At 39.5% G+C, this 25,290-nt stretch overlaps 1 protein-coding gene across 4 annotated transcripts in view; it reads right to left on the bottom strand.

The window, feature by feature from the left end:
- DDB2 (damage specific DNA binding protein 2) overlaps window positions 1-25,036 on the bottom strand; it is a 741,911-nt gene extending 716,875 nt beyond the window's left edge. The window contains exons 1-2 of one of the 4 annotated variants that reach the window (XM_044082702.1): window positions 24,880-25,036; window positions 11,425-11,582 (exon numbers count right to left, since the gene is read on the bottom strand). In XM_044082702.1, the coding sequence (XP_043938637.1) occupies window positions 11,425-11,566 (142 nt within the window). In that variant the 5' untranslated portion in view covers window positions 11,567-11,582; window positions 24,880-25,036. Of the gene's footprint in view, window positions 1-11,424; window positions 11,583-24,762; window positions 24,843-24,879 lie in introns of those variants that run through there. The other 3 variants (XM_044082699.1, XM_044082701.1, XM_044082700.1) reach the window with 3 other exon arrangements.
- Between the last annotated feature and the right edge of the window lie 254 nt (window positions 25,037-25,290).

Raw genomic sequence — 25,290 nt, 5'->3', positions numbered from 1 at the left:
GTGGCCTCTAGTAGGTAACAAATCATGTGCAACCAAGGTAAAAATCCCAAAACACAAGAACATAGAAACCAAAGAATCGCCAGTTTATTGAGCACTTTTGTCCCTGACAGTTCTAGGACTTCATCAGAATGATTTAAAACAACCAAACACAAAATTTAAATAATACAATCAATTAATCAAATCAACTATTAACAAGATGCTCATTAAGAACTCCATTACAAAATATTATTGTGGAATGCAAGTTCATACACATTAAAAAAAATGTTTACTACTAAAATAGGCAACACAAATTATCTTGTTAAAGCTCTAGCTTTAAGAACAGGCAGAACAGAAACATTTTCATTTAATCCTGGTAATAGTGTGTTATTTCGTTTAAATTGCTATTTTAATTCACACCATTCTATCTGAAATGCCCACTATCCACCCCTAGGTGTTTTTGGAATAATTTCCAATATACCAAATCTAAACTTTGTAAACCCTTGGCATTTTAATGAATATTTGTATAGTGCATTATTTGCATTATGATTACTAATCACATATAATTGTTCATAAATTCGTCTCCTTAGTTGTCTTTAAGTTTTCTCCACATAGTAATAGTTACATGTCTTAGAACTAAGTAAACTAATCCTTTTGTGGCACAGTTTCTTTCACTTAAGAATATGGGATTTGGAGTATTTGGTAATACTATACACTGTTTTTCTTGTATGTAAGAACATTGTGAACAAAAGCCACACTTAAGCAGTCTCTTTATTGTTATGCCTAGGGGTCAAAACTGGGTGTTCAAGTAAAAATTTTGTTTCTTCCCATCTTGTACACAGACTTAGGGCCTTCTCCAACTACTTGCAAAAGATCACTACTGGTTCTGAAAATTACCCAGCTTTTCTTCATAATGTCTTTAATTTCTCTTGAGCCATCACTATATGTCAAAACCATGCTGTTTTTAAAAGTTTGATCTACATGAGTTTTTGGAAAATGTAAGTTTTCCCTGCCCACCTTGGGTAACCTCTTTCTAAGAAGATTTGTGCAATATTCTTAAGTTCATGTTTAAAAATGTCAAGACTGGAGCTCATTCTGGCAGCTCGGAGCTTGTCCCTTAAAAATATTCTTTTTTGTATAACCAGGGTGACAACTTTGATAGTCCATATAATTGTTGGAGAAGGTTTCCTTTCTAAAATGTCTTGATGTAAATGTGCCACTAATCAAATCCTTGGATAAAGTAACTTCCAAGAAGTCAATACTAAGATCGGAACAAGTGCTAGTGAATTTTAAAAATGAAGAAATATCATTCAAATGCTCAGTGAATTGATCATTGATCGAAGGTCTTATCTTTCCGCAAAATAAATATATAAGCAAGGTAAGGCAAGTATGTTACCCATTCCTCCTGAAACCTGGAGTTAAAAACATGTCTCTGTTCCCATGCATATATCACAAGGTTGGCATAAATGGGGGCGCAAATTGCCCCCATTGCTACCCCTTTAATCTGTTTAAAAAATCCTCCTTCGAATGTAAAAAAGTTGTTTTCTAAAATAATCTCCATTACATCTACCACAAAATTCACCATGTTGTTACTTAAATCAGTAAGTTTCATAATATCCTCTGAAAACAAAATTAATCCTTCTCTATGGAGAATCAAAGTAAAGAGATCTATAACATCCATTGCAGTAAAACAACAACTGTGACTAAACCATTCATCTTTAATTCTGGACAAAAAAAATCCCAAGAGTCTCTTTATAGGTAATCTATGGATGTCACAGTGTTTTTCAATAACCCATCTATGAAAACCCCAGGGGATAGGTGGTACTGTCATGAGTTGCAATTATTTTGTTCACAATGTTCTTACATACTAGAAAAACATTATGTAGTATTACCAAGTACTCCAAATCCCATATTTTTGAGGCAAAGAAAACTGTGCCACAAAAGGAATAGTTTACTTCATTCTATGTAAGACATGTAACTATTACTGTGTGGGGAAAACTGAAAGACAACTAAGGAGATGGATTTATGTGAACATTTATATGCGATTAGTAATCATAATGCAAATAATGCACTATACAAACATTCATTAAAATGCCAAGGGTTTACAAAGTTTAGATTTAGTATACTAGAAATTATTCTAAAGACACGTAGGGGTGGATGAGGGAATTGCAGATAGAACGATGTAAATTAAAATGGCAATTAAAACTAAATGCCACAATTGAACCAGGATTAAATGAAAATGTTTCTATTCTGCCTGTTCTTGAACCAGGATTAAATGAAAATGTTTCTATTCTGCCTGTTCTTAAAGCTTGAGCTTTAAGAAGATAATATGCGTTGCCTGTTTTAGTAGTACATTTTTTTATGTGTATAAACTTACACTGCACAATAATATTTTGCAATGTTCTTAATAAGCATCTTGTTAATAGATGATTGATTGTATTATTTAAATTTTGTGTTTGGTTGTGTTTAATCATTCTGATGAAGTCCTAGAACTGTCAGGGATGAAAGTGCTCAATAAAATGGAGATTCTTTGGTTTTTATCTTCTTGTGTTCTGGATTTCTACCTTGGTTGCACATGATTTGTTACCTGCTAGCGTCCACAGTCTACCCAGTTTTTTATTTTACTGGTTTTGGAGTTCTGGGTTGTTTTTTGCCTTAACTGTTTATATTGATGTTTGGATTGCGAATTACTGTGTGCTTAGCAGGTACATAGCAGCAATTACACCATTAGGAAGCCAGTGTGGATTAAAAATGTCCATTACAATCGGTAATGGTAACGGTGATAACTCTGTCCCTACTGTTGAGGGAAGTTTGAGATCAGCTGGCAATGATTCGGAGTTTAATTTAACTCAACAAGTCAATACGGGTAATGCAACACTTCATGGACTACAACTCCCAGGATTCCCATTGCAAAGGAATGTAGACAGTATCGGGTTAACTCTCTGTCGACTGGGTAACCAAGGGAACTTTTCATATCAGTTTCCCTGTTCCAGTGAACCATGTCTTTCATAAAGAAGACATTTAAGTGGAGAACAACTAAACACTAGAATTAATTTTCAGGAATGGATTAATCGTGAAATTTCTTTCTCGGACACCACTAGAAGGTCAGAACAGTGGGAAGAACCTCCTAAATCTTTTCTAAAGAAACTTTTGAACTTGGAGAACAAGCTTTTGAAGGTATGGAACCTCCAATGGGATACTTTATACCTGGCAGAGTGTGTTAAGCATAAACAAGTTCCAAAAGTTATACGCTTGTATACATTTCCTAACAGCATTTTTCTAAAGAACAATGAATGTAATGAATTATTAGAAATGTTCGACCGTTTTGGTCTTGAATTGATGCAATTTTTAATTAGATTAAATAATGCAAACATTAATGAGCTACTAGAACAAGTGACTGTTTTGAATGGTGAAATATTGAATAATTTACTGTTTGAATTTAATGTGGGCAAATATGAAAATATTTAAGCCAAAACTGAACAACAGGTAGAGCTTAATTTACAGTGAAAATGAAAAAATTAGAGATGAGGATGAATACAAGAAAGGTAAAGCATACCCCTTGCCTAAAACACTGAATCGTACGGAGGGTAGAACAAGGGCAGTGGTTCATGTGGAAACCAGTGTAAGAGATAAACGATACATTAGGTGAACAGAACCAAGAGAGTGGATTTAATGTTGAGAATTATGATGAAAACTACCCTCCGATTAGAAGGTCTGAAAGGACAGAAAATAGAAACAGGCAAAATAACAATAATAATTTTCTTCCTCAGGCTCCAATACCCAAGGGAACAAGGGACAACCCGAGGGCCAACATTTGAGGAGAAACAACAATTAGAGCAAGATATAAAATCTTTTCTGGAAACAAGAAGTGCCCAAAGTAAAGATGACACTGTTCGAGCAGAGTATAATGGTAGAATGATGTGTTCTCAGGGTATTAATATTTTTAATTACACTGATATGGAAATTAATAAAACCAATTTTTCTCTTTTTAAAAAGAGTTTTAAGTTTATACTCTCATCCAAAATAGAAGTGAAAGATATTTTAACCAAAGTGAAACTTTTCCCAAGAAAACAAAATTTTCAATTAATGTTCCAAGACACAAGTACAGCTAGTTCACTTGAGGTTAATCAGGGACAAATGTTCAAGCAAACTAGTGTATTTAACCCTCCTATTCACCTTACCATCCTTGCATATGAAAAAACTTGTACAAGTGATATTTACTCAATAATGAGTAAGAAAAAGGGAAGGTATTTTAACTTACCCAAACAAGAAATGGATCTACTTAGGCAGATTAGGGGTTAATGATACATTTCAGGTTATGAAACCCGACAAGGGTGGAGGGAGGGTTTTGGCTGATAAAATAGACTATACTAATTAGATGTCAGATATTTTCTATGACACAAATAAATATTCAGAGACCTCACAAAATGAAGTTATGATAGCCCACAGAAAAGTTCAGCTTTTTTTAAAGGATGCATTATTTCAGGGGGTCATTTCAGAAGAACTTTATGGTTTTCTTAAAAATGAACATCCAACTACCCCATAAGCCTTTGGTATTCCAAAAGTTCATAAGGATGTGTTAAACCCCCCTTACAGAGTTATGACTACAGCTCATGAAAGTACCACTTATCCCCTGGGGGGTTTCAAAAATAGGTTATTGAAAAACAGAGTGACATCCATAGATTACCTATTAAGAGGCTCTTGTGAATTTTTTGTCCAGAATTAAACATGAATGGTTTAGTCACATTTGTTGTTTTACTACAATGGATGTTATAGATCTCTTTACTTCAATTCCCCATAGAGAAGAATTAATTTTGTTTTCAGAGGATATTATGAAACTTTCTGATTTAAGTAACAATATGGTGGATTTTGTGGTAAATGTAATGGAGATTATTTTAGAAAACAACTTTTTTACATTTGATGGAGGATTTTTCAAACAGATTAAAGGGGTAGCAATGGGGGCAAGTTACACCCCACATTTATGCCAACCTTGTGATATATGCATGGGAACAGAGATGTTTTTAACTCCAAGTTTCAGAAGGAATGGTTAACATACTTGCGTTACCTTGATGATATATTTATTTTGTGGAAAGATACGACATTGATCAATTCACTGAGCATTTGAATGACATTTCTTGATTTTTAAAATTCACTAGCACTTGTTCCAACCTTATTATTGCCTTCATGGATGTTACTTTATCCAAGGATTTGATTACTGGCACATTCACATCAAGACTTTTTAGAAAGGAAACCTTCTCCAACAATTATTTGGATTATCAAAGTTGTCACCCTGGTTATACAAAAAAGAATATTTTTAAGGGACAGCTTGTTCGAGCTGCCAGAATGAGTTCCAGTCTTGACATTTTTAAACATGAACTTAAGAATAAACCGATAAATACAAAATAATCCACTGGGTAAATGCTCCGTTGCTCACGTTAAATAAATTGTCAAGTAGAAGAAAAACAATGGAGCGACCAAGGCAACAAAAGTTTGAGTCCTTTACCATAAAAAACATTTTATTGTTGACAACAGAATAGTGGTAAGCGCTTTTGCATACAAGCTTCCTCAGTCCAGTGCTTACCACTATTCTGTTGTCAACAATAAAATGTTTTTTATGGTAAAGGACTCAGAAACTTTTGTTGCCTTGGTCGCTCTATTGTTCTTCTTCTGCTTCACATGAACTTAAGAATACTGCACAAATGTTCTTAGAAAGAGGTTACCCAAAGAACCTTATTTACAGAATTAGCTGTGAGCTCACACAAGTTTGGGGTTCAAAGTTTACACCCCTTTTACGGGTGGGCAGGGAAAACTTACATTTTCCAAAAGCTCATGTAGATCAAACTTTTAAAAATAACATGTTTTTGACATATGGTGATGGCTCATTATGAAGAGAAATTGGGTGATTTTCAGAACCAATAATGATCTTTTGCAAGTAGTTGGAGAAGGCCCTAAGTTTGTATACAAGATGGAAAGAAACAAATTTTTTACTTGAACACCCCGTTTTGACCCCTAGGTTTAACAATGAAGGGACCACTAAGTGTGGCTTTTGTTCACAATGTTTTTACATACTAAGAACAGTGTGTAGTATTACCAAATACTCCAAATCCCATATTTTTGAGGCAAGGAAAGTGTGCCAAAAAAGGATTAGTTTACTTAGCTCTATGTAAGACATGTAACTGTTACTATGTGGGGAAAACTGAAAGACAACTAAGGAGACGGACTCATGAACAATTATACATGATTAGTAATCAAAATGCAAATAACGCACTATATAAACATTCATTAAAATGCCAAGGGTTATGAAGTTTACATTTGGTATACTGGAAATTATTCCAACGACACCTGGGGTGGATGGTGGGAATTGCAGATAGAAATGTGAATTACGGTGGCAATTACAACTAAATGTCACAATAGAACCAGGATTAAATGAAAATGTTTTTATTCTGCCTGTTCTTAAAGGTAGAGTTTAACAAGATAATTTGTGTTGCCTGTTTAAGTAGTAAAAAAAAATTAATGTAAATAAACTTACATTGCACAATAATATTTTGTAATGGAGTTCTTAATGAGCATCTTGTTAATAGTTGATTGATTAACTGGTTGTATTATTTACATTTTGTGTTTGGTTATGTTAAATCATTCTGATGAAGTTCTACAACTATCAGGGATGAAAGTGCTCAATAAACTGGAGATTCTTTTTTTTTATCTTCTTGTATTCTGGATTTCTACCTTGGCTGCACATGATTTGTTACCTGCTAGCGGCCACAGTCTACCCAGTTTTTTATTTAACCATAAACTCTGTCAGCATCAATTCCAGTGTACAGTTTATAGGTGTCAGAAGGCAAGTTATTGGTCTATAGTTTTAAGGATAGCTTGAAGGTTCACTCTTAAGTAGAAGCATAATTTTTTCTGTTGTTAACCAGGTTGGTGTTTGGGATGTACATACAAATAGTTCTTACTCATGGCTAAATCTTCATGTAAAGATTTTAATACTTTTAGCCAGAAGTTGGGTACTGTATCGGGGCCTGGGATTTTCCAATTAGGGGCTTTTCTTAACTTTGTTTCAATCTCTCTGGCCATTAATTCATCCCATTTCATATCCTGTACACTTGAACTTCTTATTCTTTCTTTTACTTCTTCTATCCATTTAGCATCTTTGTTACGTTCCACAGGATCTTCATAGATATTTCTCTAAAATTTATCTATTTCTTTTTTTGGTAGTGTTTCAATTCCTTTTGACTTGTTTCCCCAATTCTCTAAAAAACCTTTTTTGGGTCATCAATAAATTGCTTATGTTGTACTTTTCCTTTATATTTGCCTGAATATCTTCTAAGTTTTCTGACTGTGCTGATAGTTTTAGTTTATTATCACTTGCAACAGTGCATGATAGATCCTGATCTGTTCTGATACTGTGCATTGCTTCTATGGCATCTATCTTTCTGAGTATTTTTGTTCATCTGTTTCTTCTTCTATACTCTTCTAACAGTGACACCTAGTCTTAATTGCTTTATTGTTTTCTCTATTTGATACTTCCATGATGGCATTTGATTTCTCCCCTTCCTTTCCCTTACTGCCCTGTGGTAAGACTTTATTTATTAATTTAGCTGCACAGTAATATATCCTATTTACTTATGTTATATCACATGAATCTGTATGAACAATCCTAATTAGTGTACTCATTTGTTTAATCAAACTTCTAAATTTTGGGGGTTTATTGAGTTTCTACAGTCTGTTTCTTTCATTGATCTTAATATGTCTGTTCATCTCTATTAAATCAAGCAACTCTTCTCTTAGATTATCTTCTAAACTAAGGGCACATTCTTTGTTCTCTATTTCCTGCAGTCATTCTAAAGAAAGTTCCAGAGGTTCTTCCGTGCCGCATTCTCTTCAGTTTCATCCTGTGTCATCTGTTGCTCTTTCACATGGGAACTCACTGGCCTATCACTCCACAATGCTGACTGTGTCAAAGTTGCCAGTTTCCTGTGCCTTCACTTGTTATGCAACTCCAACTGAACTTCTGTGGTGGTTTCCTATGGAAAGCTTCAAAGTATCTTCATATGGAAACTGAGCAGATGTTTCCTGTTCCACTGGTTTCTCCTTAATTTGGGGGTCCACTGTTCTATCCTGCTATGATGTTATCAAAATTAGATTTTTCTACATTAAATCATTCACTTCAGTTTCTATTTCTTTAACTTCTCCATTACTAATCTTGTTTTCTACTTTTCCTCTCTGTTTTCTTATATTCCGTATTGTAAAATTTTCCATATCTGGATGCCTTTGCCTGTATTTCTATTTAAATATCTTTTGTGCTGCTTTTTTGTAATGATTAGTTTTGCTTTCTCCTTTGCATAAATATTGTACCGTATTAAATCTCTTTCCCCTGTCCATATCTCTTCTTCAGATGTCTCCTGCTCCTCTTATTTCTCCTTGCTTGGGGGAGTCATTGTTCTGTGTTATACTGTGATATAACCTGCGTTAGACTTTCTATACTAAATCCTTCACTTTGCAGGTATTCCACAACTTCAGCTTCTATTTTTTTTTAAGTTCTACTTTACTAATCTTCTGTTCTACATTCCCACTTTATCTTATTTTTATATTGTGAAATTTCCAATAGCTAGATGCCTTTGCCTGTATTTTTCTTCGAACATCTTTGGGGCTGCTTTTTATTGATTAATTTGACTTTTTCCTTTGCATAAATATTGCACCATATCAGATTTATCTTTCTTTCCCTTGACCATATTTCTTTCTTATACCTTTCAAAAATTTCTAGATTTTGTTCTTTTTATTTTTCACATTTCCTCAATCGCTTCCTTTTCCAAACGGTCCAAGGTTTCCTTGTCTATATAATGTTTTTCACAAATCTGTTGTATTAATGAACACATTTTTTGAAGCTTCTGACAGTTTTTCTTGTTCAAGTGTTTTTCTTTTCTCTGATTTCTCTCTTAATCTTTTTGTGTATCCGCTCTCTGGAAATTCTCGCTACTTGCGTAATAGTAGCAATACATTTCTTTCTTATCCTCAATAGTCCACTCTATCGTCTTTATGGCTCTTTTCTGGCCTATCATTTTTTGTGATTTTTGTGGACTAGTACTGCCCTCTATAACAGGGGGCCATCCTCCCCATGGGCCTGGCCCCATTGTTGGGATGTTTCGATGTCTTGAGGATTCTACACTGATATTTTCCATTCTTGGCACCAGTGAGCCTACCAGGATTTGACACTTTTATCCTGGGTTTTGTGCACCCAGCTTTTTTTTTTAAGCTACTACTGTCCAGGACATACACTATACAAAATACAGTCTATATATCAGTGTCGTCTTGGTGAGATTTTTGTGAAAAAAATCCCACTAGTACAGCTGCTCCAGTGGTACTGCAATCTCACTCAATCTCTTCCTCGCCTGTCTGTGGGATTAAACACCTTACTTTTTTTGTCCCTACCCATGGCAACACTACTAAAACACCCTATGTGAAAAAGTGACTTTCTTTTTGGGGATGTTGCTGCCATTCCACTGAGGTTCACCACAGTGAAGGCTCTTAGTTCCTACACTGCAGGAACAGCGTTATAAGGACCCACGGGCCAGGACAACATAAAAACTATGAACAAATTAATCTGTTTCACTATTCAACTCCCTGAAAGCCCACAAAAATCCACTTTTTGTCCATTTTAGCCCCCATTATGGTAGCAGAACCACAAATTAACCGTTAAGACTTCAAGGTTGTAAAGGTGGTCCATTGAGTTTTGGACTCAGAAGAAGGTAATGGTCGATGTTTAACACCAAAAGCCTTCTCAGAGCATATTTTAACAGTACTTCTTGTTTTAAAGATTTAGGTACTGTATATACCTACTTAATAACCAGAGTCAAAATGGTAATTTACTGAAGCACAGTGACTTATCGGTAGACAAAAAAAAAATCATCCTGGGACCATCACTTGGTAACTTTAGATTTGTATTTGCTACCAAGACATGCTATGTCCAAGAAATGTGCACTGTTCTGCCATAAGCATTATTAATGGGTGCTCAAATGTCAAATGTCATGATGTTGGCAATGCCACCCAAGACCCACAATCTTTACTTTTGGCTTCCCTTAATAGTGATAACTGCTGTTTCACACTGTATTTACCAGAAACTGACAGAGACTGTCAAGTTTTGCACAAAGCTCAGATGCAGATGGGACCCCCCCCCCAAAAAAAAAAAAGTACTATGAATAGCTCCAGAATTCTAAGCTTCTGAATCCTGCAGTCACCTGGTAATGACATCACACTCAACTGAAATTTAGTGACAACGCAGTCACTAGGCTTCAACAGTCTGACATGAGTGACCTGAGAATTACATTCAATAGAGTCACACTGTTTAAAACACTGAACACATCTAATGATTTACATAGGGGATTATGATCACATCTCACATTCTAAGAGTGTACATTATCTGTTTGAGGCATTGAAGCCAAGAAATTCACCTTGAAAGAGAAGCTTGAGATGTGAATCTTGGAATCCATGCCTAGAACACATAATACAACTTTACAATAGGAGATCTGATCATAATTCATGTACTGCATGGAGATTTATCTGCACCATGTCGTACTAGTTAGACAAAAGTAAGTTTAAAAAAACTACTGTGCCAGCTTTGAAACTCGGTAAGGGAGTGGGGAAGTGGTTGATGTCCCTACATATGCCCTGTCTAAGGGAATCAGTTTAATTCAAAATAACGTCTGTAATACAGCAGGCAGAAATGGGAGTTGAAACAAAGCCATTTCATGTTCTGCTGCTGTTTACTGGCCAGCACTGCTAGCTTTTAGGGCCAGACAATGTTAACAGCACATGGGGATGCTTAACAATCGTTAAGCACCCTTCTAAGTGTTGTTAAGGTTAGGTCTTGCTCTAGAGTAGCAATTAACTAGCATGTAACTGTTACTGGAGTGTAACGACAGAGATCCATCCACTACATGGTGTTAATGATCCATGAACTACACAATAACAGCATATTCTTAATATTTAACACTGCTGACAACTGACATTTTACTGTCAATAACAAAAAGCTATAAGAAAGTAATAAATGAACAAAGCACAGAGTTAGTGACAAAGGAGCAGTTATCTAGCTGTACAAAGAAGCAAATGTCCTGATTTTTGAAGACCACCACACCAGACTACTAAAGGGTGAAACAGTGAAAAACGTAAATATTCCATTGAGAGGGGAAAAATGACAGTATCATCCCTTGGCCTAAAAATGTGCCTACAGTCTTTAAAAAAATGTCATTCTTTCTCATAAGTTATAAAAACTCACAGAAATTCTAATCTCTCAAACCATACTTTCACAAAAAACATTGCTTCTCTTCGGATGCACATAAAATAGGAACAAATGCCCTCCCATCACATAAATTACCACCACAGAGCTTTTGCTAAGTCAATACCATAACTAAAACAGAAACAGAAGTGCTTTTTACTGCAATAACTTACTGGATTTCTCAGGAAGCTTCATAGTCTTCCTCATTTTCAGTTTCAGATGGCCTGTGCAACCAGACTCTTCAGCATCTCGCTTTCTCTTTCCTGAACTCTTTCCTTGGTTGGTACCTGATCCAGGGAACTCCTTTTTTGGCATCACGACTAGTACAGATCTGCAAAAAAAAATACAAATGTCAGCTAACAAATGCCTAAGTTTTGTTAGAGAACACCACATGACAATAGAGTGAGTGATATTATATACTCTACTGTGACTAATGTTCAATGTAAAACAGGCTGGGATGATAATATTAGTTTATGTTCTGCTACAGAACAGATATCATCATCTTCCCCAACAAATATACCACCAGATGTAGCTACTGCTATAATTTCATGCTGCATCCGAGCCCTCCAAAACAATGTTACCTACATGTTATAGTTTCATAGGTTGTAACTACGCTAATGACCACTAGAACCCTCACAAGTCTAGCTGTATACCCAAAGTCATTTGGGTCCGAAGTGTCGATATGGGAGGGGAGTGTTAGAAGGGAGGCAATTAAAGATTTGTAGTGGGGGTTGTTACTAAGAATAATACTTTTGTTATTGACGGCCTTTGCCCATAAAGAACGTGGGGGCCAGACTGGGGGTAAATTTATGATTTCCATCCAGCTGTCATAGTTTTGTTTGAAGTGGTCAGGGAGGAACGCTGTTTTATACGGATGGGGAGCCTATTCCACAGTGCAGGGATCCTTTGGAGAACATATCTGTCCCTCCAGCGCATTCTGTTTATATCACAGGTGAAGTTCAGATCCATGGATCAATTGTTTCTAGTGCTGTTTGTTTTACTTATGTGCAAAAGATGCATCAGGCTGTAGGTTTACTGGCAGGATGGAGCATGGAAGTTGATGACATGAAAGGATGTCCAGCCTACTCTGTACTATGTATCCAAGAGACAAGATGGAAAGGAAATGTAGCAAAGACACTTGGCTTGGTAAGCCATGCAAAGGTTCCCTCTCAGCAGCCTATAGGAGAATGAAAACAGACACAGAGCCTTTAGGCAATCAGTTTATCATGTTTAGAACCGTGTCACCAATATTACAAATCAAATTAGTTTGCAATAAAAAATGTAATGGTGCTCCTGTGTCTCTTGCATTCTCACACGAGAACCATAGATAACAGTGTGCCCTTGTGCTTTATCCGTTCTTATCCCCATACTCTTTCCCTTTACATCATCTTGCTACTCAACCGCAAATGTTCCTTCTGCCCAATATACTTGATAATTATTAGCCTTACTACACCATCAAACACAACACTATATCATTACTTGTGTACAGGTCAAAGTACTGCCCTTTACATTTCCCACAATGCATTTCCATCTGTAGTTCCAAAACATGCTTTCCTTACACCACAATTTTGTTTCCTTAATCAAACAGTCTCTCTGCAATATACCAATGATATGGATACCTCCGCCATCTTGTCCCTTTTCCGTTCAGTACTATGACGAGCATGCCACTTTTTAACTCGTATGCATTCTCTTAAACCTGCCCATCAATGTAATTTAAATTTAATTAAGAATAAATACATGAATAATGTGACCTCATCCTATTCACAAATATGATACTTCTATCCACACAAGCAATACTTCATGATCTACACACATCAATAATTAATCTTGTAACTTGGATTTATTTTAATTAAAATATCAGCCCCCAGGCAGCATGCATTAGAAAAGACACCAAAAAAATCTGGAATGTATTTTGCAAAGCCAAGCACATTCTGGGCTTCTTAATCTGAATACTATATAACTTTTTTAAGTATACTAGGCTATCTGCCGAGGCATTTACAACAAGCGCCCCCCATTTGTGGGCTTAGGCCACCTTTAGTATGGGGGGGAGCACCTGTTATTTTTTTTTCTTGAGCCTCTGTGTGAGTGAGTGAATCCTGGGGTATATCCTGTTCCATTGCTCCCATGGTCAAATTGATTTCTCTTGGTCAAGGCCAGTCAAGGTCTGCCTCACATCACATGGGAGTAATACTCAAAAGGCTCTAGGGTTACCTCTAAAGGCAAAAGAGCCATGGAGGAAAAACAGGTGAGCACATGGCTGAACCATAATGCATCTTGGAAACTCATCATGACTCTTCCACAAAGAAAATAATGCATTTGGCATGCAAAGAACCTGCTAACTCACCAGTTCTGATCTAATACTTCTACAACTGGCCTGGAAAGTTGACATAATGGTTAAGGTCTTAATCTATGATGCACAAAGTACAAAGTTTGAGCCTGACCTCCAGCTGAGGCCTGTTTGGAGTTTGCATGTTCTCCCTATGTCTTTGTGGAGTTCTTCCCACCTCTGAAAAACATGCTGAGTGTTTCCATCTCAAACTCACCAATTAAAGGAGCTGCGAGTACCAGCACAGACTCTATATGGTGCCCTGCTGGGAGAAGAGTTGTAAAGACCAACTGCATTCGGCATCTACTGTGGTGTGCAATATCTCCATGACAGGAGAACACAGATCACAGACTGAACACCTAGCAGGTGTAGCCACTTGACAGTGTAAAATATGGCTCTAGGTGATTCGGTAATAAGTGGGTTGAGGATCTGACTTACAACAGGTATCCATGCTAACAGTGGGAAGGCTGTATGTGCCCTTACTGGCCAGTGTGTGCCTGCCATAAAACCCAGCAGCCCTAGGCCAATAAGCTACTGGCCAGCTGGTATCCAGCTGCCAACCTGGGAAACAGATAGCTCTATTGAGCGAAAGCTGGACGAAAAAACAATCAACATGGACTACGAATTGCTACACTCAATGTAGGTTCACTGAGAGGACGTAGCTTGGAAGTGGATGACATGATAGAGGAAACTGGACATCCCATGTATCCAAGAGACAAGATAGACAAAAAATGCAATAAAGAAACTTGTCTACTATTCAGGAGGAGGACAGTCTAGAAATTGTGTAGGAACTGTGGTGAGAGAGAAGATTCAGAAGGCAGTGAGGGATATAATCAAGAGTGGCCAACTTGCAACTCAGGCAGACCTCCTCCTAATAAGAAAAAAGCATTGGTGTGGAATCAGTGACTCCCAGTGAAACTGTCACCCAATAGCATAAACCACTGGTTGCCACAATCAGCTGCAAGCAGGCTCTAAGGTCAACAGAGACCAAGCTAAAGACCTGGAAGCTGACTTGAAAGAAAGTACAACAGTCCAAGGAATTACTCAGTGCTCTAGCACCACAAGAAGAGGAGGAACAGATATGTGGCTGAGCTAGGTAGGGAAATAAGATACATAAGGGAAGCTGGTGGTGGAATGCAGAAGTCCAGGAAGTCATCAAAAGAAATAGTACAGGAAAAGTGGGAAATAGAAAAAATGGACCAGACTAGGAAGGAATACTGGTTGGCAAACAAAGAAGGTAAGAAAGAAATTGCAATAACAAAGAACCAGACATCGGAAGCACTCTACCAGCTTCTGGAAAATAACTCAGCAGGTGGCACAAAGAAACTATATCAGGGTGCAAGACAAAGACAGAAAGATAAAGAAGACACTCAGACCCCCTTTGTAAGGGATGCCAGCAACAACTTGCTCACCAGTCCACAGGACATCAAAGGTAGATGGAAGGAGTACTTCCACCAGCTTCTGAATGAAGAAAACCCCACATTAGCTGTACTGCCACAGACACACTTATGATGAGAGAAGAGGAGCCCACACTAGAAGAAGTAAGAATAGTACTTGGGATATGAGCAGTTTGGATTCAGATCAGGATGCAGCACAACTGACCCGATGTTTGCAGTGAAACAGATAGTTGAGAAGTTAAAGATGAGGAAGAGAGTCCAACGAAGCATTCCTAGACTTGGAGAAAGCATATGACAAGGGCAGTACTGCAGTGGATTGAAGCCCCAGAAACATTGGTAGAATTAGTGCAAGCTATGCACAAGGACCGAGTGGCCCAATTATGAACAGTGTTCTGTCTCAAAGAGGGGTTCCCAGTGGGAGTCAGTATGCTCCAGAGTTCAGATCTGCGCCCACTGCTGTTCACAGTGTTGATGGACTACATCAGCAAACAGGTTGGGGGGGACAGATGAACAAAGTTGCTGCATGCAGATGATGTGGCATGATAGGGGAATGGAATGCAAAACTGAAGGCACATGGAATGAAACTAAGTACAGCTAAGACAGTGGTAATGGCAGCAAATTTGGAAAATCAGTAGAAACTGAGAACTGAGGTAGAAGGGAAAATAGTGGAACAGGTTAATAACTTCAAGTATCTGAGAGGGGTGGTGGATGAGAAGGGAGGTCTCACTGAAGAGGTCAAAGCTAGAATCACAAGGGCTGCAGCCAACAGGCATACCATGTCAGGTGTAGTGTATGACAGAAGAATAACAAAGAAGCTGAAAAGTAAAGTGTACAAAACAATGCTGTGACCAGTACTACTGTATGGTACAGAAATGTGGGCAGTAAAGGCAGAGCAGATGAGGTTCCTAGAGATGATGTAAATAAAGTGCCTGAGAAGGGTGGTAGGATGCACACTGTATAACAGACAAAGAAATGAGGCTATAAGAGCAGAAGCAAAAGTAGCTCCAATTGCAGAAAAGATCAAACAAAACAGATTACGGTGGTTTGTGCATATGTGTAGAAAAGCAGAAGACAATCTGGCGAAGATATGGGACAGACAGGAAGAAGGCAGCAGGAAACAAGCACGTCCAGCAAAGAGGTGGATGGTGGACTGTGCGAGAGAAGATCTGTGACAGTCAGGCATGAGTGTCGAAGACGACAGGAATGTAGCATTGAATCAAGACCGATGGCGACAATTAACACAACACCCTAATCCCATGAAGAAAAATGGGAAGGGGGGGGTTGATGATGATGATGATGATGATGACGTCTTTGGTTACAGTTCACATCTCAAAGTTTAAGGATGTGTAGTACAATCCTGACTTCTAGTTAATGTGCAAATTTTCACCAGGTTCTCAGGTTTCATATCAATAATGTATCGGTTAGGGATAACCAATGTCAAGGTAGCTTGGGATTCTGTCCCAACAGTGATGGGTAAACTGCCCACGTGTATTATATTTATTATTGTGGCTGAAATGGTCTGCAATGGATCAGTTCACCTACCTGATTAGCAAATAATTATTACATGCCTGGCAGTTAGCATAGAAGATTAAGTTAATGAACTGTTAATGAATTTTTCTCTATAATTCAGAGGCGATTCTCATAGTCTCTATACATCTACTATGCAACTCTGAGCAAATAAATCAACAAGATAGTGTCCTGGGACAATGGGAAACTGAGCTCAGCTTCTAAATGTTTCACTAGACCACGCACCTAGTATTTAACTATGAACCTATGCCCATGAAAAAGAAGTTATGTCTTACCATAACGTTCCATCTATGTTGTTGATCTTTTTCCTTTCATCACTGATGGGTTATCGGTTCCGTCCTCGGAACCGAGTCGATCTTGTAGCAAGCTCACCAAAAAACTCTCGAGCTAAGTATCTACCCAGAATGCCCCTCTCCCTGTTACCTCAGATCGAGTTTGCTAGAGAAAAATAAGTAAAGCGCAGGCCACTTCTGCGCAAATAACCTAAGGTATCACATAAACCCAAAGCATCCCCCAGGAGCGTATGGAGGGGGACAGAGAGTGGGAAGTGATGAATGGAAGAAAATCAAAAACAAAGATGGAACATTATGGTAAGATATAACTTCTTTATCTAATGTGGTTAATCTTCTTCCCATTCATCACTGATGGGACAGAATCCCAAGCTACCTTGAGGAACCTGGGTGGCCCTTATGGAAGAATATTCTTGAGCACCATTGAGCCGAAGACAGCTCTTCCCCTGGAGACCAAATCCAACTTATAATGTTTGAGGAAGGTGTGTGGTTTAGCCCAAATGGCTACTGTGCAGATGTCCATAGAGGCTCTGGAGTTGAAAGCTACAGAGGTTGCTATAGCTCTAGTTGAATGTGGCTTGATATTATGAGGTCCAGGCTCGTTCGTACATGAGCAAGAAAGGAAATACAGTCTCTGAGCCATTTTGATAAGGCGACCTTGACACAGCAAATCCCTTCCTTGAGCCATAAAGGAAGTGAAAAGTTGGTCTGACTTGCGTATAGATTTAGTCCCATCTAGGTAAAAATTGGTTGCCTGTGTACATCTAAGGAGTGAAAGTGAATCTGGTTCCCAGAAGGAATTAGAAATAACTTAGGGGAGAAAGGATGGATGTTTCTGATATGATACTCTGTCTTTATGAAAACCGGGTAGAGGGCTTTATACCCAAGGTCTGCAAGTCTGAGATTCTTCTGGCAGACATGAAGGCTGTCAAAAATAACCATTTCCAAAACTAAAATTTTATGCCACGTTTCATGGCTGGTTCAAACTTTTTTGTGTCAAGGAGTGAAGAACTAGAGTAAGGGTCCCAAGGCTCTAGGAGTTATCTAAAAGATAGCTTGATATGAGGAAATTCCTTTAAGGAAGGCTTTGCATAAACGGAAGGCAAAAGAGGGGATGAGCTATCAAATCTGGAAGGGGAGCCAGTGTCCAAGGCAGACATACCAGGCTAGGCCGAAGAAAGGAAGGACCACACTTGTCGAGACCAGAAGGGAGGTCTGAGAATTACTTTGCATTTCAACCAATGTTATGCTCATTGTTAGAAAGAGAGCCAAGAGAGCCAAAGAGATCTCAGCAGGGTTGGCCCATGTGGCTGAATATTTCAATCTCCACCTCAGGGTTGAGGGACCATTCGTGAAGCTGTAGAAAACTTCTGCTCAGATGTCCGTAATTGCAGTGGAACTCCCAAGGATGTGTGATATCATAAACAGTTAGAAGCTATCGCCGATAACCAAAAAATTCATTGGTTTTGCCTCATAAGGTAGAAGAAGGTTACACCTTGATTGTGGAAATACTACACCACTAACATATTGTCTGACTGAATTTCAAAAAGTCCCAGAGGGAAGAGCCAGATGTAAGGTCTGCAACGCTAACAGCACTGTTCTTTGATCCAGAACATTTCTGAGGAATACCATGTGCCTTAGACTGTCTTTTCCTGAGAACGGCTCCCCACCCGATCAGGGAAGCATCTATGGTCACCATGGTTGCTGACTGAAGAGGTTACAATGAGTGACTCTAAAGCACTGCATTTGGCGTCATCCACCAAAGAAGCAGTGTTTGCAAGAAATGGATATTGGAATCTGATAACAGAGAGAGTGATAGTCGAGGAAGCACTGCAAAGAAGAAGGAGCCATGACAGGATCCACGTATGTAGCTTCACTAGAAGCATGAAAGGGATCGAAGCTCCCACTGAAACAAGGATATGAAGTACTTCCCCGGCTGAGACTGTCGTTTGTCAGAGTATCAGCTGGAGCTGGAGTGTGAGACTCTGTAGCCTGAGATCTGGGAGCAATACTAGACAAGATTGGGTGTTGAAAACAGCACCAACGACTATCTGTTGCATAGGAGTGAGCTTTGACTCTTCCCAATGTATAATAATTCCAAAGAGTCACACTAGAGAGAGAGTATGAAATAATGCAGTTACTGGGAGGCTCGGCGGGGGGGGGGGGGTGAGGAACCAGTCATCCGAATATGGAAACACCCAGAGTCCTTGCAGATTCAAGTGATTTGTGATCACTGTCTGCAACACATTCCATGTGCACACTGGGGTTGTAGTGAGGCCGGACGGCAGGGCATGAAAGATAGTGACTAGACCCTAGAAGGAAGCTGAGTAGACGTCTGGGGCATTTATCCATCTTGATATGGTAATACATATCCGGGAGATGTATTGAATACATCCAATTGTCTCGTCCCAAAAAAGGGCAGAATGGGCTGAACCATGACCATTCGGAATTTTAGTTTGGTTGACAAGTTGTTTGTATTGCTGAGACCCAGAATAGGTCTCCAGTCCTCTGTCTTTTTAGGTACCAAAAAGAATTTTGATTAGAATCCAGATCTGTGCTGGTCTGATGGAACAGATTGGATAACCCTTTATGTATGTATGTATATATATATATATATATATATATATATATATATATATATATATATATATATTTATTATTATTATCATCACCATTTATTTATTTATTTTAAGAAGAAAAATAGGGAATGAAGTAAGCTCTGGTGATAGTCTGCAGCCAACGTTGGCAAAAGAGAGCAAGGCCACTTGGTGCAAAGAGAAAAACAACATGATCGGCTCCGAAGGAAAAGGATAGGAATGCTCCTCAGGAACGCTGATAAGGTTGTCTGGAGAGGGGATCCCTGTAGTCTGATTATGGCGACCCTTTCTGCCTGAGTAATGACATATTCCATAAATGTTACCACCTTTGTCCTTGGGGGTATCAACACCACGGGGGGCATGAAAAGACTAAAATTCTGTGCCCCAATTTTCCACTTCAGTGATTCTTAAAGGATATACACCTACAGCAGACATAGTGTTCCGTCTAATTAGCACCTATGTCCTTTGCTTTGGAACCGAAAAGGGATGATGCTTTAATGGGAGGTATACAAAGAAGAATTGAAGGAGTCCCCAAAGTCACAAATGCGCACACAGGCATGACGTGTCATGACAAAGCCCGAATCTGCTGCCCCAGCCACTCCTTTAGTTGGATGTGGGTTCAACTGCATGAGCGGATTAAGCATTGATTCCAAGTCCACTTGTCTCTGACCTCGTCAGACAACAGTCCTATGAGTGATCCAGATAGCTCCGTTATCAGGTCCCTCTGAAGCCTAGTGACAACTGCCAAATAGTTCATTGATTGTACAGAAACATCTGTGAAGGAAAGCCCACTTTCCCAGTATGGCTACCACCCAGGACTCTCCTGTTGTGTGGATGAACAGTAGGATTTTTACTTCAGTCACGTCCTTCTTAGTGGCCACTGTCAGAGCCATAGCGTCAACTGGTAACCCTTAGGGCCAATGCTGACTGTCCACAGGGGAAAAGTATTTGTCCAGTATACGGAGAAAAGTGTCAAAGGTGTGAGGGCTCTTTCATGCGCTCAGCCACGATGAGCTGGTGCGAAAAGCCTGTAGAAACACGGGCCCCTCGGACAAAGGGTTGCTGGGTTTCTAACCACCTGCTGCTACCGGGTTTCGAGGGCGACTCCGAAGAAGGTGACAGAGGGGGTCCCTTCCCAAGAACATAATCCGTGTCTTTCGCCAAGGACTCCCCATACAGAGGGCAGAAAGGAGGAGAAAGGTTCTGTGCCTCAACCCAAAGCTCTCGTCCTCTAATACCCAGATTGAGGAGGGGTTGGCTCCATAAGGACGGTGGACTGAGGTGTATCAGTGCTGAGGTAATGGATGCTGAAAATGTGTCACAGCAGGAGACTTCAGATCTGAATGGATCTTGGAAGGAGTGGATAACTTCCTGGCTGCTATAAGCTGGTCCACAGGGTGCACCACATGTTGTGGAAGAGAAAGCAGTGTGTCTCATGTCCTGTATACATGACCTAGGGACGAGTCTATAGAAGGAGGATATCGGGTCTGTGGTGTCAAGACTGACAGTACCAAAGTTTCTAGCTTTAAAACTGGTGTCAAAGGTGTTATGAAAAACAATGCTTTGCGCCGAGGGGACTCGGAGCCGGGGTAGCTATTTGAAGCGAAGGGGTAAAAGAATCGATAATCGGGTCCAAAAGTTGTGTCGGTGCCACAGATGGCAAAGATGCCAAAGGTTTTAACAAGCTAGGAGCCGAGAGATAGACTCGTAGCCGAGGAGGATATTGGAATCAAAGTTGGATGGAGCTCGATGATCGGTTCCAAAGGCTGTATCTGTGTCAAAGTTGGCAGGGTGCCGGGGGTGAGCCAAAGCTGGCAATAGTTCCAAAGGGTTCAACATGGTCCGTGCCGAGAGTAGACTCGGAGCCAAGGTGGCTATTGGAACCAAATGTTAGTGAGATGAATGATTGGTTCCATAGGATGTATGTGTGCCTAGCTGGCAATGGTTCCAAAGATTTTAACATGCTTGGTGCTAAGGGGAGACTCGGAGCCAAGGTGGCCACTGGAACCAAATGTTAGTGAGCTGAATAATCGGTTCCAAAGGGCGTATCTGTGCCTAAGCTGGCAATGGTTCCCAAAGATCTCAACATGCTCGGTGCCGAGGGAGAGGCTCGGAGCCAAGGTAGTTACTGGAACCAAAGTGATAGTGAGCTGAATGATCGGTTCCAAGTGTTGTATCTGTGTCAAAGCCTGCAATGGTTCCAAAGGTTTCAACATGCTCGGTGCCAAGGAAAAGCTCAGAGCCAAGGCAGCTACTGGAACCAAGGTGGTAGTACATTGGATGATTGGTTCCAGGGGCTATATCTGTGCTGAAGCTGTCAATGGTTCCAAAGGTTTCAATATGCTCGGTGAAGAGACTCGGAGCTGAGGTATATATACTGGAACCAAAACGGTTTGTCCTCATCACCCGATGGTGAAAAGTGTCTGAGTGGAACCTCTTCGCTTTTAATAGGAGGGGTTGAGACCTCCGTAATAGATAAAATGCTGCTGGAAAAGGAAGACCTTAGTACTCCTTTCAGGATTTATTTCATACACATAAAGAGGGTGCTGGTTGAAAAAAAAAACAGACAGATGTCGCACTGGAGGATGTATAGAGAGATGTGACACAACCCAACAGTACACATAATCGTAAAAGAAGTCATGATTAGGTAATTTACATTTACATAAAAATACAGTTTAAATCCTGACATTCCCTGATTCCCCCCCCCCTTTTTTTTTTGACATCCTGACAGAAAAATATTACAAGAAAAAGAACAAGCCCAAGAAAGAAAAACATCCAAGTATCCCTTGGAATCCACTGTTATTATTGCTAAGAGTTAAAAGTAAACGGAAAAAGAGGGAAACAACTCAGGGAAAAAGGGCCATACCAACGATGGTACTTTAGAAGATACTGACAGTAAATATAAGTGGGTAGAGTAACTATTTATCGAAAGAAAGAGAGAAAATATAGAAACCCCATAGATTATAGCACTATATTTTAAATAAAATGTACTTAGCTGAGAGCTCTTCTGAAACGCGGCTATACTGTTACGTGGCAAACGAGATCTGAGGTAACAGGGAGAGGGGCATTCTGGGTAGAGACTTAGTTTGAGAGTTTTTTGGCTAATGCGAGCTTGCTACAAGGCCGACTCGGTTCGAGGACAGAACCGATAACCCATCAGTAATGAATGGGAAGAAGATTAACAACATTAGATTGTATGTTCCTTGTCTCTTCTTGTCACAGTCTCTTCTTGCATTTCATGCACTATACAACAGAACTGTGAATGAATAAATTTTAAGACACCACATGCAGAAATATGTACTAAGTCAGAGAGGAGCCAATCAGTGTGTTGGTGGCATCTGGATAGATGAAATTTCAGCAAAAATGTTTTGCTGAAAGTGAGAATTCCCTGCTCTCCATTGCAGTGTGACCTCAGAGCAGGTGTATTTAAGGTCGGGAAATAGCAGGGATGTATCTCCGCCACATAGTTGTGCAGGGGGCTTGCTCCCTACAAAAAATATTTACTCATAACGTTTGCTGAAATTGATTTGGGAAAATTTATTCAGAGTACTGGCGTTAGACGAAGTGTTGCTGATGATAAGCTTGTAGTTTAGGTGCTATGTGCCTTAACTTTAACTGAATACATATATTACAAAAACTACTCTTTGCTGTGCATTGCTAATCTACACAATACTTCATCTTCCCCAATCTCTTTTTTTAGTTTTTATACTTTAAACAGTAAACACGACTTTTGCTTTGCTGTATTTAAGAATATGAATTGTTCATATGTGTGTACTAGGCCAATGGCTCTGGAGCCTTTACAAGCCTAGCCCATAGAAGTACCCTGGCTTCATGCCACCGTTAGTTCCCGGTGCCTCTATCAAGTAGAGCCAGTGGAGTGATCCCCAGGGTGAACTTTCTATTTCCCATCCACTCATCAAGATTTCTCTTGAAAAGTGCCAGTGAGGTGTTCTGCCTCCAGCATGTTCTGTTGAATGTTCAACTGTTTTGTTTATTGTGTTTATTATTTATTATTTATTTATTTAACATTAGTTAACCGGGTTAGTCTGACTGGGCTGCAGAGCCTTTTTTGAGGGTTTTTGTGTTTATTTTTTTTTTCAACTGCTAATCCGCCCTTGTGGTGTAAAATGAGAAGCCCAGACTATGGTCCACACTGATGATACAAATTTTATGAGTGGCTGAAGTGCTTGACACAGCAGTCAACGGAAGATGGATGTGTCCACCCTGGTGGGAAGATTTGTCCATCTTGGTGAGGGGGAGCTGGTCATGTTCTCTCACAGCCCTTGGAGGATGGGGGTTGATGATGTAAACATGTGACCTGGGGATGAGGGTTAGGCTCACTAAGAGATAGCAGCCATTGATGCAGGTGTGCAGAAGTATGCACTTGAATTGTGAAGGCATTGCTGTTCTCTGCAGGGATATGGATGACACATCCCCCTGCCCAAGGGTGAAGTTAGGTCATTACAGATCTCATCACTGTTGGGATGGACAAGAGGGCATAAAGTACCCTCATGATTGCCTGAACAGCTTCTGCCCTGATCTTGGGTAAAACATCTCGTAGGCAAACAAATCTGCTGTGTTCAATTGGGGTAAGGAAGGAATGTTGGGAAATGGGCGGGTGGGATATTCTGGTAAAAAAAGAAGTATTCATTATTCAACTGCTACTTATGGGGGAGCCCAGGAGATGGCAAAAGGGTTTTGCGGTCAATTCACTTACAAACGCATAAATAAGGAAGTAAACTCATACCTGACATACTTACAACCCAAATTCTGCAACCAGTTAGGCTGAAGCAGAAAGGCAAATACTAAGGTCAAACTAGTGTCCACTAAACGATCGTCCCAGATTTATCCTTTCAGCTATAATCCGTAAACATCGGTTTCTACAATACTGTTCTAGCACTGTTTTAACTTACTGCAAGACCAAAGAAAATATAACTAGACTTCTTCAATGGATGCCTGGGCTGCCCAGATCCAGAAGTCTCGTGTTTCGATAATCATTTGACCACTGACCACCTTGCTCCCTGCCCCAATAAATGCATGCAGATCGTTTTCTTTTTCTACGGCTGGACGACTAGGACTCATAACATCATAAACATGCGATGCACACACAGGCATGATAGGCTACTAGAACAACTGATACTTAAAATCTCCACATGTAAGATCCCGGAAACAACTTTCCGTCTGGGCTCTGGCAAAACGGGCACGACAGATGGGTACAACCGGGACCACAAACAAAACATACAAGTTGTAGTAAAACAAAGTACAAATAATAAAACTATGTGCAGCGCTGACAACTTTATGGTCAACTGTGACGTTACTTAAAGCAATCATAAAACAATTACAGAGCAGACTTCTAATAAAGCTGCCTCTTTACCTGCACCAGGGTACATTTGCGCTACTCTTACATCATATGAACCCACCCTATTCCAAATTAACCATATGCCATGCCAAGCTCTTCCAAGTCCTAGTATGCAGCTATGCTACACATTACCAGTTTAGTTCCCGAGTCCCCTGGGCCTCTCAAAGTCACAGACGGAAATTCAAAAAAGCAACTAAAATCCACAGCAGCAGTCGCCGTAGTTCACAAAGCCGCGCGCTCTTACATAAACATGGGGTCCGAAATCCCCCCTCCCCTTCGCACAAAAGCTTGTATAACAGTTTGCCGGAAATATGCATCATAAAACCATTAGAGGGCACTATTTAACCACTATAATAGTAATAATTTCACGCGCTAAGTATTGGCTATCAATTCGTGCTGCCTTTCAGAATCCCTAAATATTTACATTTGTGGCACTTTCATCCCTACCTCACAACTGCCTCTAATTTTCAAGGACGTCCCCGATTTTGACTCAAATGTTATCTCTGTCACGTCACTCTTAATCCCTACTAAAACTGTTTTTGC

Source organism: Protopterus annectens, chromosome 9.part0 (genome assembly GCF_019279795.1).
Source record: "Protopterus annectens isolate FY-2018-M chromosome 9.part0, PAN1.0, whole genome shotgun sequence".
NCBI lineage: Eukaryota > Metazoa > Chordata > Ceratodontiformes > Protopteridae > Protopterus > Protopterus annectens.
The sequence above is the reverse complement of the archived record's forward strand: the minus strand, read 5'-3'. Positions and strand labels throughout refer to the sequence as shown.